This window comes from Elephas maximus, chromosome 21 (assembly GCF_024166365.1).
Source record: "Elephas maximus indicus isolate mEleMax1 chromosome 21, mEleMax1 primary haplotype, whole genome shotgun sequence".
NCBI classification, from domain to species: domain Eukaryota; kingdom Metazoa; phylum Chordata; class Mammalia; order Proboscidea; family Elephantidae; genus Elephas; species Elephas maximus.
In genome coordinates, this window is record NC_064839.1 from 11,295,985 (window position 1) to 11,311,994 (window position 16,010).

General features: G+C 57.3%; 1 protein-coding gene across 1 annotated transcript in view; it reads left to right on the forward strand.

Moving 5' to 3' along the window:
* The first annotated feature begins 2,354 nt into the window (after positions 1-2,354).
* Positions 2,355-16,010, forward strand: part of VSTM2B (V-set and transmembrane domain containing 2B) — a 28,264-nt gene continuing 14,608 nt past the window's right edge. Inside the window, exons 1-4 of the mRNA XM_049864406.1 lie at positions 2,355-2,436; positions 2,978-3,162; positions 4,172-4,201; positions 5,597-6,074. Coding sequence (XP_049720363.1) covers positions 2,355-2,436; positions 2,978-3,162; positions 4,172-4,201; positions 5,597-6,074 — 775 coding nt within the window. The remainder of the gene's footprint in view (positions 2,437-2,977; positions 3,163-4,171; positions 4,202-5,596; positions 6,075-16,010) is intronic.

A 16,010-nucleotide genomic window follows, 5' to 3' on the forward strand; every position in this document is an offset into this window, starting at 1 on the left:
CTGGATCTGGGACAGAGAGCACTGCTTTTCCAGGCAGGCCACCGCACAGTGGGCAAGCGCTTGCCATCGGAACCAGGCTTGGAGGCAGTGCCCGAATCTGCTTTCCTAGAATCCCACTGTAGTCCTGGATCTATCTGTGTAGTGCAGTGCAAGCCTGCCCCCTCCCTTCAGACGCCGAGGATAGCAATGGGGCCCTACAGGGGCTTATATTGATGGGCACGAGTCCAAAGCGGTTTCAAAGGCAAGGTGGGATTTCTCAGGGTAGGCTCACCACCGGTGGGATGAAATGACAGAGAGCCCCTAGACAGGAATTCCAGGGAGAGGAGGGCAGCCCACACATTCCTCCTGTTCCTAGCCAGAGACCTTGGCAAACAAGGACTCAATATCTGAGCAACAGTGACCTGAGGGGGTGGGAAGGGCTTCTTGGCCACTGAAACCCAGAGGGTGAGGGAAAAAGTGTGGGCGTTGCCCAGGGACACCTGCTGGCTAGGGCAAAGCTTACCGGAGCCTGCAGGTTCCTTCTCTCAGGCTGTGCGGCTGGGGGCTGGGCCAGGTTGGCTGCAGGGAAGTGCTTTCCCTCTAGGTTTCCTTCTCTTTGACTCCCGGGGAACCCCCTGGTGGCCTCCAGTAAGCAGGCAGGGCAAGGAAAGCAGACATGTGAACCTGCCGGGGGTCCCCTCACCCCAACCTCATGTCACTGCTGAGGAGCACGGCAGGGGTGAGTCTTGAACAGAGATACTGAAATCCACAGGCTGAGGACTCTCATGGGAAAGGGGAAGAAAGAAGGAGTCGCCCCAAAGACTGTGTGCCCTGTCCAGGCCACATGCCCGTCCCACATTCCCTTCAGGGACCAGAGAGCACTCCTGCAGATGTCTGGGGAGGAGGCAAGCTCAGGATGAAGGCTGGGGGAGGTACTGGGCTGCGGGGCTTTGCGGGCGGGGGATGGGCTCCGGAACGCTGCTGCGGACCCTACCTCTGCCTCCCGCTGCCTCGGGATTCCCCTCTCACCGGGTAGAGTGGGACCGCGATGAGCGGCCGGTGGGGGCCGCAGAGGCCGGGCATCGAAGGGTAGGAACCCCGCCCCCGCCCGGAAACCTCCAGGGCCTTGAGTCGTGCCCGGCGCTCTCCACCCCACCCCACCCCAGCCGCCTCCGCCGTCACTCACGGCCGCTGCTCGGTGGCTCGCTCGTGCGCTCTCCGCGCCACAGGCACCTGCTCGCCCTGCGCTCTGCGCTCACTTCTCGCTCGCACACTGCAGACTCCCGGCGTCGCTGCCGTCACCGGCCTCGTCGCCTACCCGGCACAGCATCCTGCCCTTCTCCCGGCCCCAGGCGCCCACCCACCGGCCATGGCCCGGGTCTCGGCCAAAGAGCGGTGCGGCTCGCTGCCTAAGCCGGGGTAAGGAGTTGCCGGCGCGGAGCTGCGGAGAGGGCCGCGGGACAAACGGGGAGCAGAAATGAGCCGCCGTCTCGGACGACAGAAACTGAGGGGAAGCCAGAGAGAGTTTGGGTGGGAAGGCACCTCCCCCCCACCCCAAGCCATTGCGGGGCGGGGCTGCGCCCCAACAAGGGAAACGGTGGTGGTCCCTCCAAGCGACCCCGGCGGGAGGGTGCGCTCTGGGGCGGGGGCGGTGCCGGCTGAAGAAGGGGAGGGGAGGGCGGGGGTGATGCAGCGGTGGAGGCGGCTCGGCACCCATCCACTGACCGCCCCCTCCCTTTCTCTTCCCCACCCCCTCTCTCCGCCTCTCCCGCTCCGGGTCCGCCACGCCGGACCGGCTCTCCCCGCGCTGCGCTGGGTCGGACGCCAGGTCTGCGCGCCGCGGCTGAGCGCCCACTCGCCTTGCGGAGAAAGCAGTGGAGGGACCCGCGGGGGCGGCGGCGGGAGAGCTCGGCGCGCTCCGGAGGAGGTGGCAGTCGGGAGCCAAGCCAGAAGGAAACTGGGAGGCAGAAGCTTACGGCTCCGAGGCGGCCACTCCGTCTGCCAGGGATGGGTCCCAGCGCGGCCCGGTTCCTGCCCGGCCCGCTGGACAGAGACTGAACAGCGGATCTCGATCGTCCTGTGGACGGCGGGAACGAGGGAGCCACGGACCGAGCTCCAGTAGCCTCCCGGCGGAACCTTGCCTTCCGCGCTCCCCGCGCAGCGCCCCCCTCCGGAGCCGCGCCGGGCAAGCCGGCCGGGGAGCGGGGCTGATTGGCGGCCGCCGGCGGCCGGGGGAGGGGGCGCCGCGCGGGGCCATGGCAGGCTCGGAGACGTCCTAGCCCGAGCGGGAGCCGGAGCCGGATCCGAGCCCACGCTGCCGCCACCGCCGCCTTTCCGCGCCCGGGCCCCCGCCGCCGCCGCGCCCCACGCGGGAGATGGAACAGCGGAACCGGCTCGGCGCCCTCGGATACCTGCCGCCGCTGTTGCTTCACGCCCTGCTGCTCTTCGTGGCCGACGGTGAGCGCGGGAACTTTGCTGCCGCGGGGGGGCGCGGGGGGTCCTTGCCGGGGCCGCCAGAGCCAGCTTACCCGGGTCGCCGCGGAGGAGGAGGAGGAAGAGAAGGGGAAGGCTTCACAGTCTCCAGCAACCCCGGTGTGCATCCGGGCCTGGAGGGGCAGTGGGACGAGAGCAGCGGAGGGGACTCCAGAACGGCGGCACCCTCGCCCGGGTCGTTCAGAACCGGGCCCGGGCTCAGGCTGCAGAGAGGTGGCCTGCAGAACGCGAGAGTTGGCTCGCCTCAGCCCGGCTCTGGTGGTGCGGCCGAGCCTCCCCTACCGCCCAGCCGGATCCGGAGGGAAGCAGCCTGCAGTCGGTGGTGGGTCCCTGCTGCGGCCCTTCTGCTGTTCGACCGAACTTTGCTAGCGCCTCCCGCCACGGGCCACGGCGTGGCTAGGGGGAGGGGGCGCGAGGCCAGCGTGCAGGGAACCGACCGCCTTGCCTCGGGTCACCCCCCGCCCCCGCCCCGCATCTGGTCACGCCTCTCTCTCCCCGCCCCCAGCTACATTCACCGAAGTCCCCAAAGATGTGACAGTGCGGGAAGGAGACGACATCGAAATGCCCTGCGCGTTCCGGGCCAGCGGAGCCACCTCATATTCGCTGGAGATTCAGTGGTGGTACCTCAAAGAGCCGCCCCGGGAGCTGCTGCACGAGCTGGCGCTCAGTGTCCCCGGCGCCCGGAGCAAGGTAACCCGCGGCCCAGGCGGCGCCAGCGCTCACCCGGCTCAGGCCGGGGGCGGCGGGGGGAGTAACCCTAAAGAGGAAGGCAGCGGGGTTGGCGGACGTAGGGCGCCGCCCTGTGGCGCTGCGTGTCTCCTATCCTCCCCATCCCCACAACACCTTCGACGTCAGCTGTGGTTACCCCCCAAACTGTGAATTCATTTGAGTTTTCCTTCTCCGGAAACCTCCCGGAATTCAAGCCCAGCCCCTAAAAAACACCTCAACCAGTTCGCCTGCCCTTGCTTGCGGGCTGCAGGCTTGCGTGCTGGGTGACCAGGGAAGATCGCCTGGTTCGCTGGGCTCTCCCCCTGTTCTCTGCCACGCCGATGTCCCTCGCGCACAGGATCAACGATTTAAGCTCCTCTGGGCTCATTTCCGGAGGCCAGCAAAGCACCGTGTACTTGGAAGCTGGCAGGTCACCTACAGCCCCACGAGGTCGGAGGGGCAGCCTCCCTCCAACTGTAAACCGGCCCACCTTGCCGGCTGCCTAAATAACCCACACTTTCTTAGGCTCTGGGACAGCATACACACACCTGCCCTCTCCCACCTGGAAGTTACTGCTCAGTCTCCCACTGAGTCCTATCCATACACCGACCCCTCCATACAGCTTTTCAGGCCCAAAAATTGGAGGAGGTGGATGTTGGGGGATATGGAGGAACCAGGCAGGGAATGAGAATGCCCCATGCAACGGAGATGGGCCTCCTTCCCACCCTGGTGGCAAACCAGCATCCCCTCCTCAACTGGCAGGTGTGTGCCTGGGCAGCCCCTCCTGGCACAGGCACCATGCCAGCTCCAAGCCCTGCTTCCGAATAAAACTCCTGGGAATCCTGATGTCCTTCGTGCCCTTAGCCCCTGCCACACCCGGACGGTTTCGGGTCCCAGTTGCCCGTGGATAACCCTCTTGCGGAAGGTGGATCTGAGTTTCCAGGGCCTGAAGGCTGCGAGCCTAACGCCTCTCTTACTCTTTGCGTTTTAGGTAACAAATAAGGATGCAACTAAAATCAGCGTAAGTGTGAAGCCCAGGGCGGGCCGCGGGAGACCCCTTCCGGCCGCTTCGCGCCCCGCAGCTCCCTTCCCTTTTGAAAGCCTGGGCGGCCGTGCGGTGCAGATCCCAGCTCGCAGGCTTGCATTTTCCGCTGCTTGGCGTGTCGCGGCGCGGTCTGTCGCTGGTTGCGGCGTCGGGTTCCCTTTCGTGTTAATCAAGGGTCCGAGGCCTCAGTCCTCCTCCTCGGCTTGGAGTTCACCTATAAAAAGCTCCTACCTCGGGAGGGCGCGCTCTGGCCTCTGCGTGTCTTCTTGCTCTACCAGCATTTTTCCCAGCAGTAGGAGTGCGCTGCTTCTCGCCCTCACGGCTACCCGTGCTCCTGCTGGTGGGCTTCTCCCCGCCCTCCGCCACGCCGCCCCCTCCGCTGCAGCTCTCTGCTCCGCCTCGGTTGCAGTTTGGTGCTGGGTGTTGCAGGCTCGCGAGGGGGCAGCCTTGCCAGGCTGCGCGGGGCTAGGGTCGTGGGGTTTCATAACTCTGGTAGGAGATGCATCCAAGCGTCCCAGATTGGAGTGTGGAATTATATGGGCCTGGAGATAACCAGGCCCTCCCCGTGGGTTCGGTTCAGATGTGAGGGTTCCCCTGGGTGCTTGGTGAAGGGCCACTGAGGGCTTTCTTCCCCGAGTCTCAGCCAGGCCACGGGGGAGGAGCGCTTCTTCCGGGCTTCAGGCTGCAGCTGGAAAGGCAATTCCTAGCAGGCGGCTGGGGAGCGACAGGCTGCACCGTCAATCTCCCCTGCCTCCTTGGGAGGGCGGAGAAGTGGCTGTGAAGGACTGGAAGCCGGGGACTTATATATGTGGACTCCGAGGACAGGGCGGCCTTCCTTAGGAACCCGACCCAGGCCCTCCTGATTCTAGGAAAAGGGAGCGTTGGTCCGGGGAGATGTGGGAGGCGGGACTTAGGCCCTACGGTCTGTTGGAGGGCGTCGCTGCGGGAGCTGGAAAGGCGTGGGGGAGATAAGGAGCAGGAGACCTGAGCCTGAGGTTTCTTGAAAGTGCAGGAGGGAAAAAGGAGGGGTGGGTTTTGCAGCTCTGAAGGACAAACCAGCTGTGGTTGGATGAAGCTTAGGTCTGGAAGGGGAGGGGATGCCACATGGGGCATTCGGTTAAGGTAGGTGATAGGGAACTGGAGACACAATGCCATGGGCAGGGCGACCCGAGGTCCAAGCAGAGCTGGAGACCCGTGCCATTGGGAGAGACCTGAAGTGAAAGGAAAGCTGGGTCATTGCGGGGTCTGGCAAGTGGCGTGGGGAGAGAGGCACAAAGGCAGAGGCGGGCGCGGCTGCACAGCGCGGGCAAGCTGGGGGTCCCGGGCCTGCCCAGCCCAGCCTCTGAACGCCCAATTCCCGCTCTCTTGCAGACCGTGCGTGTCCAGGGCAATGACATCTCGCACCGGCTGCGGCTGTCGGCCGTGCGGCGGCAGGACGAGGGCGTGTACGAGTGCCGCGTGTCGGACTACAGCGACGACGACACGCAAGAGCACAAGGCCCAGGCGCTGCTGCGCGTGCTCTCGCGCTTCGCGCCGCCCAACATGCAGGCTGCCGAGGCCGTGTCCCACATCCAGAGCAGCGGCCCGCGGCGCCACGGCCCCGCCAGCGCCGCCAACGCCGCGGGCACCACCGGCGCCCTGGGCCGCGCCACCCCTGAGCCCTGGCGTGGCGACAAGAGCCCGCCGCCGCCCGGGAGCCCGCCCGGTGCCCCAGGCCCCGGAGTCCCCGAGGTCGCCGCTGCCTCTGCGTCCCACGCAGCCACCACCACCGTCGCGGCCGCTGCCGCCGCCTCGTCAGCGTCCCGACCCCCCGGCCAGGCGGTCCTTCTGCGCCAGCAGCACGGCTCGGGTAAGGTCGCGCTCCGCGAGCGAGGCGCGCACGCGCGGGGGGGGCGGGGTCTGCGGCGGACGCCCCTGGGCTGGCCCTCGGCAGAGGGGGCGGCCTCACCAGGTACTTGGATATGCGTAGTCGGTAGGTTTAACTTGGGTGCGCGCAGGACACGTTTTCAGCAGTGTTCTGTCTTGGGACTCTCAGCTGCTGGCTTCTCGCCGCTTTCCCGTCGTTTCTGTTGGCCTCTGGAAGCGCTCATGACGCGTGTTTATGCATGTAGGGGCCCCTTGCCCGGGAGCTCTGGGTACCCGAGGCTGGGTGTACCAGAGACCTCCCCATTGGGCTTGGGGAACTGGACCCTGAAGGCTGCTGCCGGGTCGGACGCGGGCGAGGGTGCAGAAGCTCGAGAAAATGAGCTGACTTTCAGCTCGTGAGCAGGAGGGGCTGGTCAGCAATAGTGGAGGGTTATGGAAGGGTAGATGGGCCTGCTGTCCACTGTTCCCTTCCTCCCAAGGAAACCCCAAGACCCCTGCTCAAAGGTGGGTCGAAGTGGGCCCAGCTCCCACACTCACTCACTGTGTGAGTTTAAGCAAGTCACTCCCCTCTGAAGCCCACGCCTCAGTCTTGCTGGATGAGCCGCACAGACTGGTCTTGCCGCACTGGCCGGCTGGACTCTGGGACAGCCTCATAAAAAACGCCTCGGAGTGGAGCAACGTCAGGCCCTACCGTGGCCACGTTAGAGCCTGTTAACGCAGGCTCCTGGACTATCCTGCTGAACACCAGGTGGCAGGCCACGTTAGCACTGCCCTGCACCTCTCTGGCTGATTCTTAGTCTTCAAACAGTTAAGACTGCGCAGTCTCAGTTTTGTTTCTTACTCAGTCAAACCCCCGACGGTGGTCTTCTCAGTGTGGCTCAGGCAGCTGACAGGATCTGCAGACCTCGCCCCGCATGGATCCCACATAAGGCCTGGATGCCCCCCAGGGAAAAATGGGTTATCCGGGGCCTGTCCAGGGCTTCTCCCAAGCAACTCCGGGCTCCCTTGCCTGGCTAGGAATTGCACCCCATCCTCTGACTTACAGGATCTTAGTGGCAATGTCTTCTTAATCTCCCCCTTGCATTAGTTGAAGATAATACTAGCTGCTGTGACAAACAGACCCAACGTGTCAGTGGATTGACACAATTCAAATTTATTATTCCTTATAAAGACCTGCCATGTAGTCACTCGGGGACCCAGGCTGACGGACTCTTCAACCTTTAAAGGCTTTTGCTTCCAAGGTCGCTCTGAGCATCAGCGTATAGCCGGCAGGCAAGGGAAGAGAAAATGTAAGCAGCCCTTCTCAGCCCAGCTCCCTGAGAGAAAGAAGCCCTAATGCTCAGAAGCATGGGTTGTACACAATGAATTCACTTAGTTCTTTTGCATTTAGAACTGCCCTACGTATGTACCATTCTCAGGAGATTAAAAAAAATACTGAAGTCCTTTTGGGTAGGGCTTAAATTGAAGGAGCCCTGGTGGCACAGGGGTTAAAGCTCTCTGCTGCTAACCAAAAGGGTGGCAGTTTTAGCCCACCAGCCATTCCTCAGGAGATAGATGTGGCAGTCCCCTTCTGTAAAGATTACAGCCTTGGAAACCCTATGGGGCAGTTCTGCTCTGTCCTGTAGGGTTGCTATGAGTCAGAATTGACTCCACGGCAGTGGGGTTGGTTTCGGTTAGGGCTTAATTCTCTCAGAGAAAAGCTGGTGTAGAGAATTGCAAGGAGGTTTTAAGGGCCAGGCCTAGAAGTGGCAAATATTCCTTCCACCCTCATCCATTGGCCAGAACTCAGTCACATGGTCCAACGTAGATGCAATGCGAACTGGCAAATGTAGTCCTTGGCGAGACAGCAGCTTCACAACCTCATCTCTTGGCAGTGGAAGGGGAATCTCTTGGTAGCTTAGTCATCTCTGTCCAGCGATGGCAGGTGTGCTGGAAAAGTGCTTTTTGACTCGTAGAATTTGGCTTAGTTGGTGCTGGTCAATGAAGAGAGAACCTTTCTGCTCCATCTTCCTCTGTCCCAGCCAGTAAATTATGTGTGTCACAGGCTGGAACGTACCTCTGGGATGTTCCGTAGACTGTGAGGAGAGTGGCAAAGCAGAGGGTTTGGAAGACGGAAACCAGATGCGAATTATGCGTCCACCATTTGCTGGCTCTGTGACTTTAGGCAAGTGGCTTGACATCTCTGAACCTATTTCTTCATCTTTAAAATGGGCATGTTAATACCTGACCTCAGAGGGTGGCTGTTAGAACTGAGAGGACTCAGTGTGAGAACAGGTGCCAAACGTTTGTTGTCATCATGTCCATTAGCTGTGCTGGCTAGAGAGGAGAGGGGAGATAAAGCTAAGTGGTTGGCGCTTGAAGCCCAGGCTCTGAAGGCCTTTGAATGCCAATTGGAGCCAACAGGAAACCATTAACGGTTTTAGTCAAGGAAGCACCGTGTCAAAGTGGTCTTTGAAAAAGAACTTGGTTGTTGTGTGCCATCGAGCCAATTGTGACTCATAACGACCCTATAGGTAGAGTAGAACTGCTCTATAGGGTTTCCTAGGCTGAAATCTTTATGGGAGCAGATCACAAGGTCTTTTCTTCCATGGAGCCACTGCTGGGTTAGAGCCACCGACCTTTCGGTTAGCCTCCAAGTGCTTAACCATTGTGCCACCAGGGCTCCTTAGTGAACATGGTAGTGCTTTAAAAAATGGTCACTCGAGGCCAAGGTCACAAGCTCTGTTTTACTTGAATCTCCCTCTTCCTTTGGCCAGACCCTGACCCCTGACCCCCTCCAAGGCTGATCTGATTGCCTGGCACAGGTGGTCAGACCCCAGAGCTGACCAAGAGAGTGGGATGTTCTAGAGCATGTCACCCACATCAGGGACTCAGCTCGCCATTCCCATCTGTGGAAGGTGGAGTGAGAGAGTGCCTGTCATCCTGGAAGACCTGGGGATCCTTGGGTCAGCTCAATTTTGATGTCAGAGTGTGCAGGCCATCCTAGCAGGCGGGGCCTTTGTGCCAGCCAGCCACAGGGCACCATGTCACTGCCCACGTAGGGCAGGGCTCATCTCTGCCCTCCCAGCATGGGGTAGTGTTCACTGCCCCCAGTGAGCAGTCAGTGGACTCCTGCCAGGGCTAGTAGGGAAGTGCCACAGGGATAGAGCTAGGTGGCCCCTAAGGTTTCTGTTGCCCCATGACCCCTTTCAGCTGCTGAAGGGACCAGGAACCATGCAGACAACCCCAGAAAGAACTCTGAGTTCCTCTCCAGCCCCTCTGCGGGAAGGCTAGGAAGCTGGGCCTTCAGCTGGGAAAGCAGAAAGCCTGGGTCCCCTACTCTCTGGGAGCATGCCAATGTCCCACTCTGGACATGGAAAGGAGGGTTAGATGCCCTCAGTCCCAAGGGGGGAACTGTGCCCAATCTTAAGTGTCCCTTCCCCCCGCCCCCCACCAAGGGCACCCAGGCTGTGAGCTGTCGATGGGGGTGAAGTCTGCACACAGAGTTTGTGTGGTGAATGTTACCAACCTTTCTGTAGGCTGCATTGTTGAGCTGTGCCCCGAGCTCAGCTGCGGGTACTCAGGCCTACTACCTCCCCGCAGGCCAGCCGATGGCTCAGAGCCACCCGCAGTGTGAGCTGGAGAAGGAGCTTGAGGCCACCCCTCTGACTTGGCCTCCTCAGCTCACAGTTCTCAGCAGCTTGGCAGGAGGGGAGCCAGGAAGGACTGTTACGACTTGGTTAACAGGGATGTTTGCAGAGTATGTTGGTCCTGGCTGGAAGTAGGTGGCACCAAACACGGTAATTGAGCAGAGTGGTGCAAACGGTTAATGCACTCACTGCTAACCAGAAGATTGTAGGTTCGAGTCCACCCAGAAGTGCCTCAGAAGGAAGGCCTGGCAATCTACTTCTGAAAAATCAGCCATTGAAAACCTTACAGAGGGTGGGAACAACCTAAATGCCCATCGGCAGATGGACAGATAAACAAAATGTGCTACATCCATAAAATGGAATACTACTCAGCCAGTAGAAGAAATGAAGTCTTGATACACACAGTACAATATGGATGGGGCTGGAGGACATGATGCTGAGTGAAATGTATCAGTCACAAAAGGACATGTATTGTATAAACACGCTTATATTAAAAGACAAGAAAAGGCAAATGTATAGAGAACAAAGTTTACTAGTGGTTACCAGGAGCAGGAGAAAGGGGGCAAAAGTGGGTTAATGGTGATGGGAATATCACACTGATTAAGGGCAGGGTTCCACAGCCGAATTATGTAATTGCTGCCAGTAAGTTGTACACCTGTAAAAAGTTGAATTGGCAAAAATTGTGATAGATATAGTTATAACAATGACAAAAATAATAATAATAGCTGCCAAGTCTGCTTATATACAACCAAAAACCTCACGGGATTTGGTTCCTTGGTTTGGAGGTTTAGAGTCATGATTTCATGGGACATCCCAGTTAATTGGCCTAATAAAACCTTTAGTGCATCTGTTATACCTCTTGGTTCGTTGCATAGTTCCTGGTGTCTTAAAAGCTGGCAAGCAGCCATCCAAGGCCCAACTCTTGGTCTCTATTCACCTAGAGCAGCAGAGGAAGAAGGAGAGTCAGGAATAGGAGAAGGCTATGGAATGTGTGGCTAATTACCTCCACGAACAGCTGCCTCCTTTGCTATGAGACCAGAAGAACTGGATGGTGTCCAGCTACCATTACTGAACATTTTGATCAAAGATTTTATAGGGCAATCCTGACCAAAAGGGGGAAAATATAGAACATAATTTCAGATTTTTCATGGACTTCAGACATGCTGGAGCATGACGGTTGGATAAACTCGTGAAACTATTGCCCTGAGATAATCTTTAAACCTTAAACCAAAACTATCCCCTGAAGTCTTCTTAAAACCAAACAATGGTAAACTAATAATAATTTTTTAAAAAAAGCTTAACTGGTAAAAAGTGTCTCCCTTCAAGCATTATACTCTTTTAAGAACTATCTCTATGGAATCAAATTGACAACAGCAACTTGAAGGATTAGACAGGAACCTTAGGGGGCAGTGAGTTTATGTTCACGGAGGAGGAACAACTCAGAAAAGGAGAGTGACAACAGTTGCTCAACTTGAAGAATGTCATCAGTGTCACTAAATGGTACATGCACTAAGCATTGAATCAGTGTATCTTTTGCTGTGTATATTCTCAACCACAAAATAAATAAATTTTTTTAAAAATTTCCTCCAAAAACGGGAAACCTTATGGAGCACACAGATGTGGTCTCTGTAAGTTAGAATTGACTCAAGGGTGACTGGCTGGCTAATGAAGAGTATTTATACTGATGTGGACAGGGCAGAGTAACCAGCAAGGTATGGATACAGCTCCCCAGGGCTAGCAGCAGAGGGAGCCATTAGCACTCCTAACGGAAGGGGCAAGTTACCTGTTGCCATCGAGTCGATTCTGACTCATAGCGACCCTATAGGACAGAGCAGAACTGCCCCACAGGGTTTCCAAGGAGCAGCTGCGACCTTTTGTTTAGTTGCCGAGGGCTTAACCACAGTGCCACTAGGTCTCCGAAGGGACAAGAGAAAAAGAAAACTGATTGCCGTCTATCTGATTCCGACTCATAGCGACCCTATAGGACAGAGCAGAACTGCCCCATAGAGTTTCCAAGGAGCACCTGGTGGATTTGAACTGCCAACCTTTTGGTTAGCAGCCATAGCACTTAACCACTACGCCACCAGGGCTTGAAGAGACAAGAGGAGAGAGCAATTAGCAAAGCCCAGAGAGGACAACTATATGGGGAGGGCTTCCTGGCAGGAGTTGTGGCCTCGGTAGAGGGATGCATCCATCCAACCACAGTAACCCCGCGTGGACCTCACTGTCCCCTGGCCCTCCTGTCTCCTGCTTGGGCCTCCCATTGGCCAAACCTTCCTGGAAGCCAAGGGCAAAAGTACCAGGGTGTTGCATTCTACAGTGGTCAGCCTGCAGGGCACAGAGCAGATGGGGAAAGGCGGGTCAAGGACCTGGAGGTGCAGGAAGGTGGAGTCCACCCACCTAACCACAGGACTAGCCCAGAGCTGGATTTCTAATTAAATAGAGTCAGCCCAGGCCTGTGTCCTTTGGACACTCAGTGGCTGTCGCCAGATGGTCCCAGCCCACCTGCCCAGACAGCCACCCGCAAGAGGACTGCACCTGGAAGAAAGTCAGAGGCAGTCCTGGATAACTGCATGCCACTCTGTCATTGGTAATGCCAGGAAAGGAGAGAGGGGGACTCCCTCAGTATCCATCCTTCAGCCAGTGCACGGCCAGGCAAGAAGACCCGTCCAGAGTCCCATTTGTACCCAACATAGCCAGGTATACATTGGCACTAAAACTTTATGTGCAAACACTCGTTCGTTTCACGTCTCATTTGTAAAGAGACATTTGAATATTTGTGCTTAAAAATAAGCATAAACTGGATTAGCAAAGCAGAGCAGGCACTGGATGCTGGGCCCTTCTGAGCCGCGTCCGTAAACCGGGCCCCTGAACGCTGACCCATTTTCTATGAACACTTTGCTGGCTGCCATTTCCAGAAAAAGAAAGAAAGAAAACAAAACAGAATCTCTTCAGACAAATACTTCTAACCAGGAAAGGTACCGTGGAGGAGCACACCCTCAAAAGGATACAGTTTGCTACTGAATGGCTTGTATGTTGGCAAGAGGTTCCCCTCTGCAGGGACCTTGGGATCAGATCCGTGGCATGTGAACCTCCAATTAGCCTCGGGGCTCTGGCTCCGAGGAGAGGCGCCACGGCCCCCACTGAGAGCCAGCTGGATGTGCAAAACCACTGCCTGGTGCCCACATGGAGAACCAGTTCTCAATATTTCAATTAATAATGAGAGAAAGACAGCCAAGGCCATGGGTGTGACGGCTTTCAAGAGGCTGTTACTGCTGGGAGCCATCAAGGGGAGCATCCTTGGGTGTCACCATGGCAACCATAAACCGTGACAGAGGGGGGCCGTGGGCAAGGTGAAGGCACGCGTATCATCTCCACCCATGCCCAGGGAGGATGACAAAGCTGGTGGGAATCGTGCCAGCGTGACCCAGGGAAATCAACACGCAGTGGGGCGAGTCCCCAGCCAGGCCAGCAGGGTGAGGGGCCTGAGGTCCTGTGAAGGCTGTGGAGGGGTCTCCTGCTCTGCCCACCTCTGCGGATGCATGAGCGCCCAATGCTATCACCTTCCCTTCAAGCCCTGGTATGACACAAGGATTATAATTAAAGAGAAAATAAATCTGGCAAAAGATACCCCAGAGAAGAGAGGATGAGGCTCTCTGAGCATTCCAGAAGGAGGAAATGAAGGGATGAAAGTGGCTGAGCCTGGCAGCTGGCAAGAGATGCCTGCATCATCCCTGACAGTGGCAAATGCTCACGGCTGTCAGCTGTACCACATCCTGTCCCTCGTGGAGCAGTCACTAAGGTCTGGCCAGGGCCCACGCCCCATGTTTGGCACAGGAGAGAACCAGAGATGGCAGCCACAGACCCGCTCTCAGGTGCTGGCTGACACCCAGGGAAGTCGAGGCACCCATCTAACCTCAGGACAAAGCCATCTGTGTCAGTAGGAGCCTGAAGGGGGTATAGCACTAAACCTGAGGCAATCATGGGATACTTCCTGTAGGCAGTGTGTGATTTCAGGCTTGAAAGAGGCACCTGGGATTGATCATCCCCCAGCTTAGATTGGTCCTGGAAAAGCTCCTGGAGGTGTCCCTTTCCCTCCCTTCCCATCCTGTGCCCCATGGATTGAGAACTCCACACCAAATGGAATGGCCTTTGGTCCATCACTGAGAGGTCTGGTCACTGTGCAGCCATTTTCTCAACATCAGTGATGCCCCAAATCAAGGACCCAACAGCTACTCTGTGCACTCAAATAGTAGTCGCCTGGGAGCCCTGGTTAAGCGCTCAGCTGCCAACCAAAAGGTCAGCAGTTCGAATATACCAGCCGCTCTGCGGGATAAAGATGTGACAGTCTGCTTCCATGAAGATTTACAGCCTTGGAAACCCTATGTGGCAGTTCTACTCTGTCCGATAGGGTTGCTATGAGTTGGAATCGACTGGACAGCCGTGAGTTGGTAACTCCTTCTGCCCCACTTCAGAAGACACAGTCCCATCCCTGACTTGTAACCCTTTCCCCAGCTAGAATGGCAGCCTGCAAGAGAAAAGCTGAGAGCAAGCCTTTCTAAATGTCACCGGAAGCCAAACCTGCCAAGGAGTGTCTCATTAAATATGCCAGGTGCGCATTCTTAAAGCTGTGAATATTAAGGATTCCCCAAGCATCCGTGGGGATAAACGAGGTCAAGGGCTTTGTAATATGATATTGATTAGTTCTGCTCCATGTGGGCAGTGCAAGGGCTTGGCTGTGGCCTAAACCCCTGGGCTTTATGGGAGATGCTTCCCTGGTTCGAAGGCATTTTTGAGGCACAGAAAAAGATCTTTCTTGTTCCCCTATGCCTTGCTGACATTACCAGGCATCTCTTGGAAAGTCCTATCCAAAGCCCCGAGAAGTTTCACTTTGTCTTTTGTAAGGGCTGCAAGAAAGCTGTAGATGGTAAACAGGCCCAGGCCCTTTAACTCCCGATCTCGACCTATTCGTTAGGGAGGATGGCAACCCCTTCCCGGGTGGTGTTTCAGGGGACATTAGCCTGCTTGTCACTGGCCTTGGAGCTCTTAGGGAAGGTGTTCTGTAAACGCGGAGATGGATCGCCCTGTTCGGCCCCCTCTGGGCTGGGGTGCGGTTGCTGTTGAGCAGTAAGTGTTGGAGGTGGCTGCTGACTGCAGGAGGTGAGCGAGGCAAAGGCGCCCTCGTTAGCCAGCTGCCACTCCAGGCCTGGGGTGCGCCGGGCCTGTCCTGAGGGGTGGGCCTTGCAAAGCCTCATCCTGGGTCCGCAATCCCAGGCGGAGGCAGTTCCTGGGAAATTTTGGTTGTTCAGTGCCATTATCGCCGCTCTCCGGAATGATATATCAAAGCTGCTTTGGACGAGCTTCAGTTAGCTCTGGTTTTTATGGGGAATGTTTGAGGCCTGGTGTCTGCACAAAATAAGGCAGTAAAATGGGCATTTCAGAAGCTTCTCCCCACACAGCACCTGCCCGCTCCCCCACGCCCATGGGCTCAGCTCAGTCCATCCCGGAAGTGGTATCCTTCCCTGAAGGGCTTGAGAAGGAACAGGCCACTCAGCGGTCCTGAGGGCTGATCGTAACCACCTAGCAAGCAACACCCAGCTGGGGCAGGGTCACCAGGCCAGGACAAGTGACCTAGACAAGGTGGCTCCTCACGAGAGTTGCCCATTGTGGTGGACAAGACAAAGCCTGAACCCAAGAGGGGCTGAGCAACGGTTGCTGAGTGAGTTGTATTCACTGGCCTTTCCAGTCCTTTCATTCTTCCTCCTGACATTTCAATGTCACTTACAGTCCCTGGAGCTGACTTATGGGCAGGGCAGGGTTTGCCTGCCAACAAATCCTCCCTATTTCTGGGCATCACAGAGCTCCTGGCACCCAGAAACCACACTGCGTGCCTTACCCATCAGTACCACTGCTCACTTTCCACATGAGTCCAGCCGTTTTCATGCGGATCCTCCCTCCATCCCGCCCCGGTTCCTGGGTTTGTGTTCTCTCACCTGTTGTCACCTGGCTGGTACCAGCATCCATGTCACAAAAAAAACAAAACCGGTTGCCACTGCATCGATTCTGACTCGTGGCAACCCCATGTGTGTCAGAGTAGAAGTGTGCACCGTGGATTTTCAATGACTGGTTTTTTGAAGGCAGGTTGCCAGGCCTTTCTTCCGAGGCACCTGTTTGGTCTCAAAGCACCAACCTTCTGGTTAGCAGCTGAGAGCACTAACCGTTTGCACCACCCAGGGATGCCCCCCCCCCCGCCCCGCCAGAGGGTGGCTGAAGGGAGATAATCAACAGAA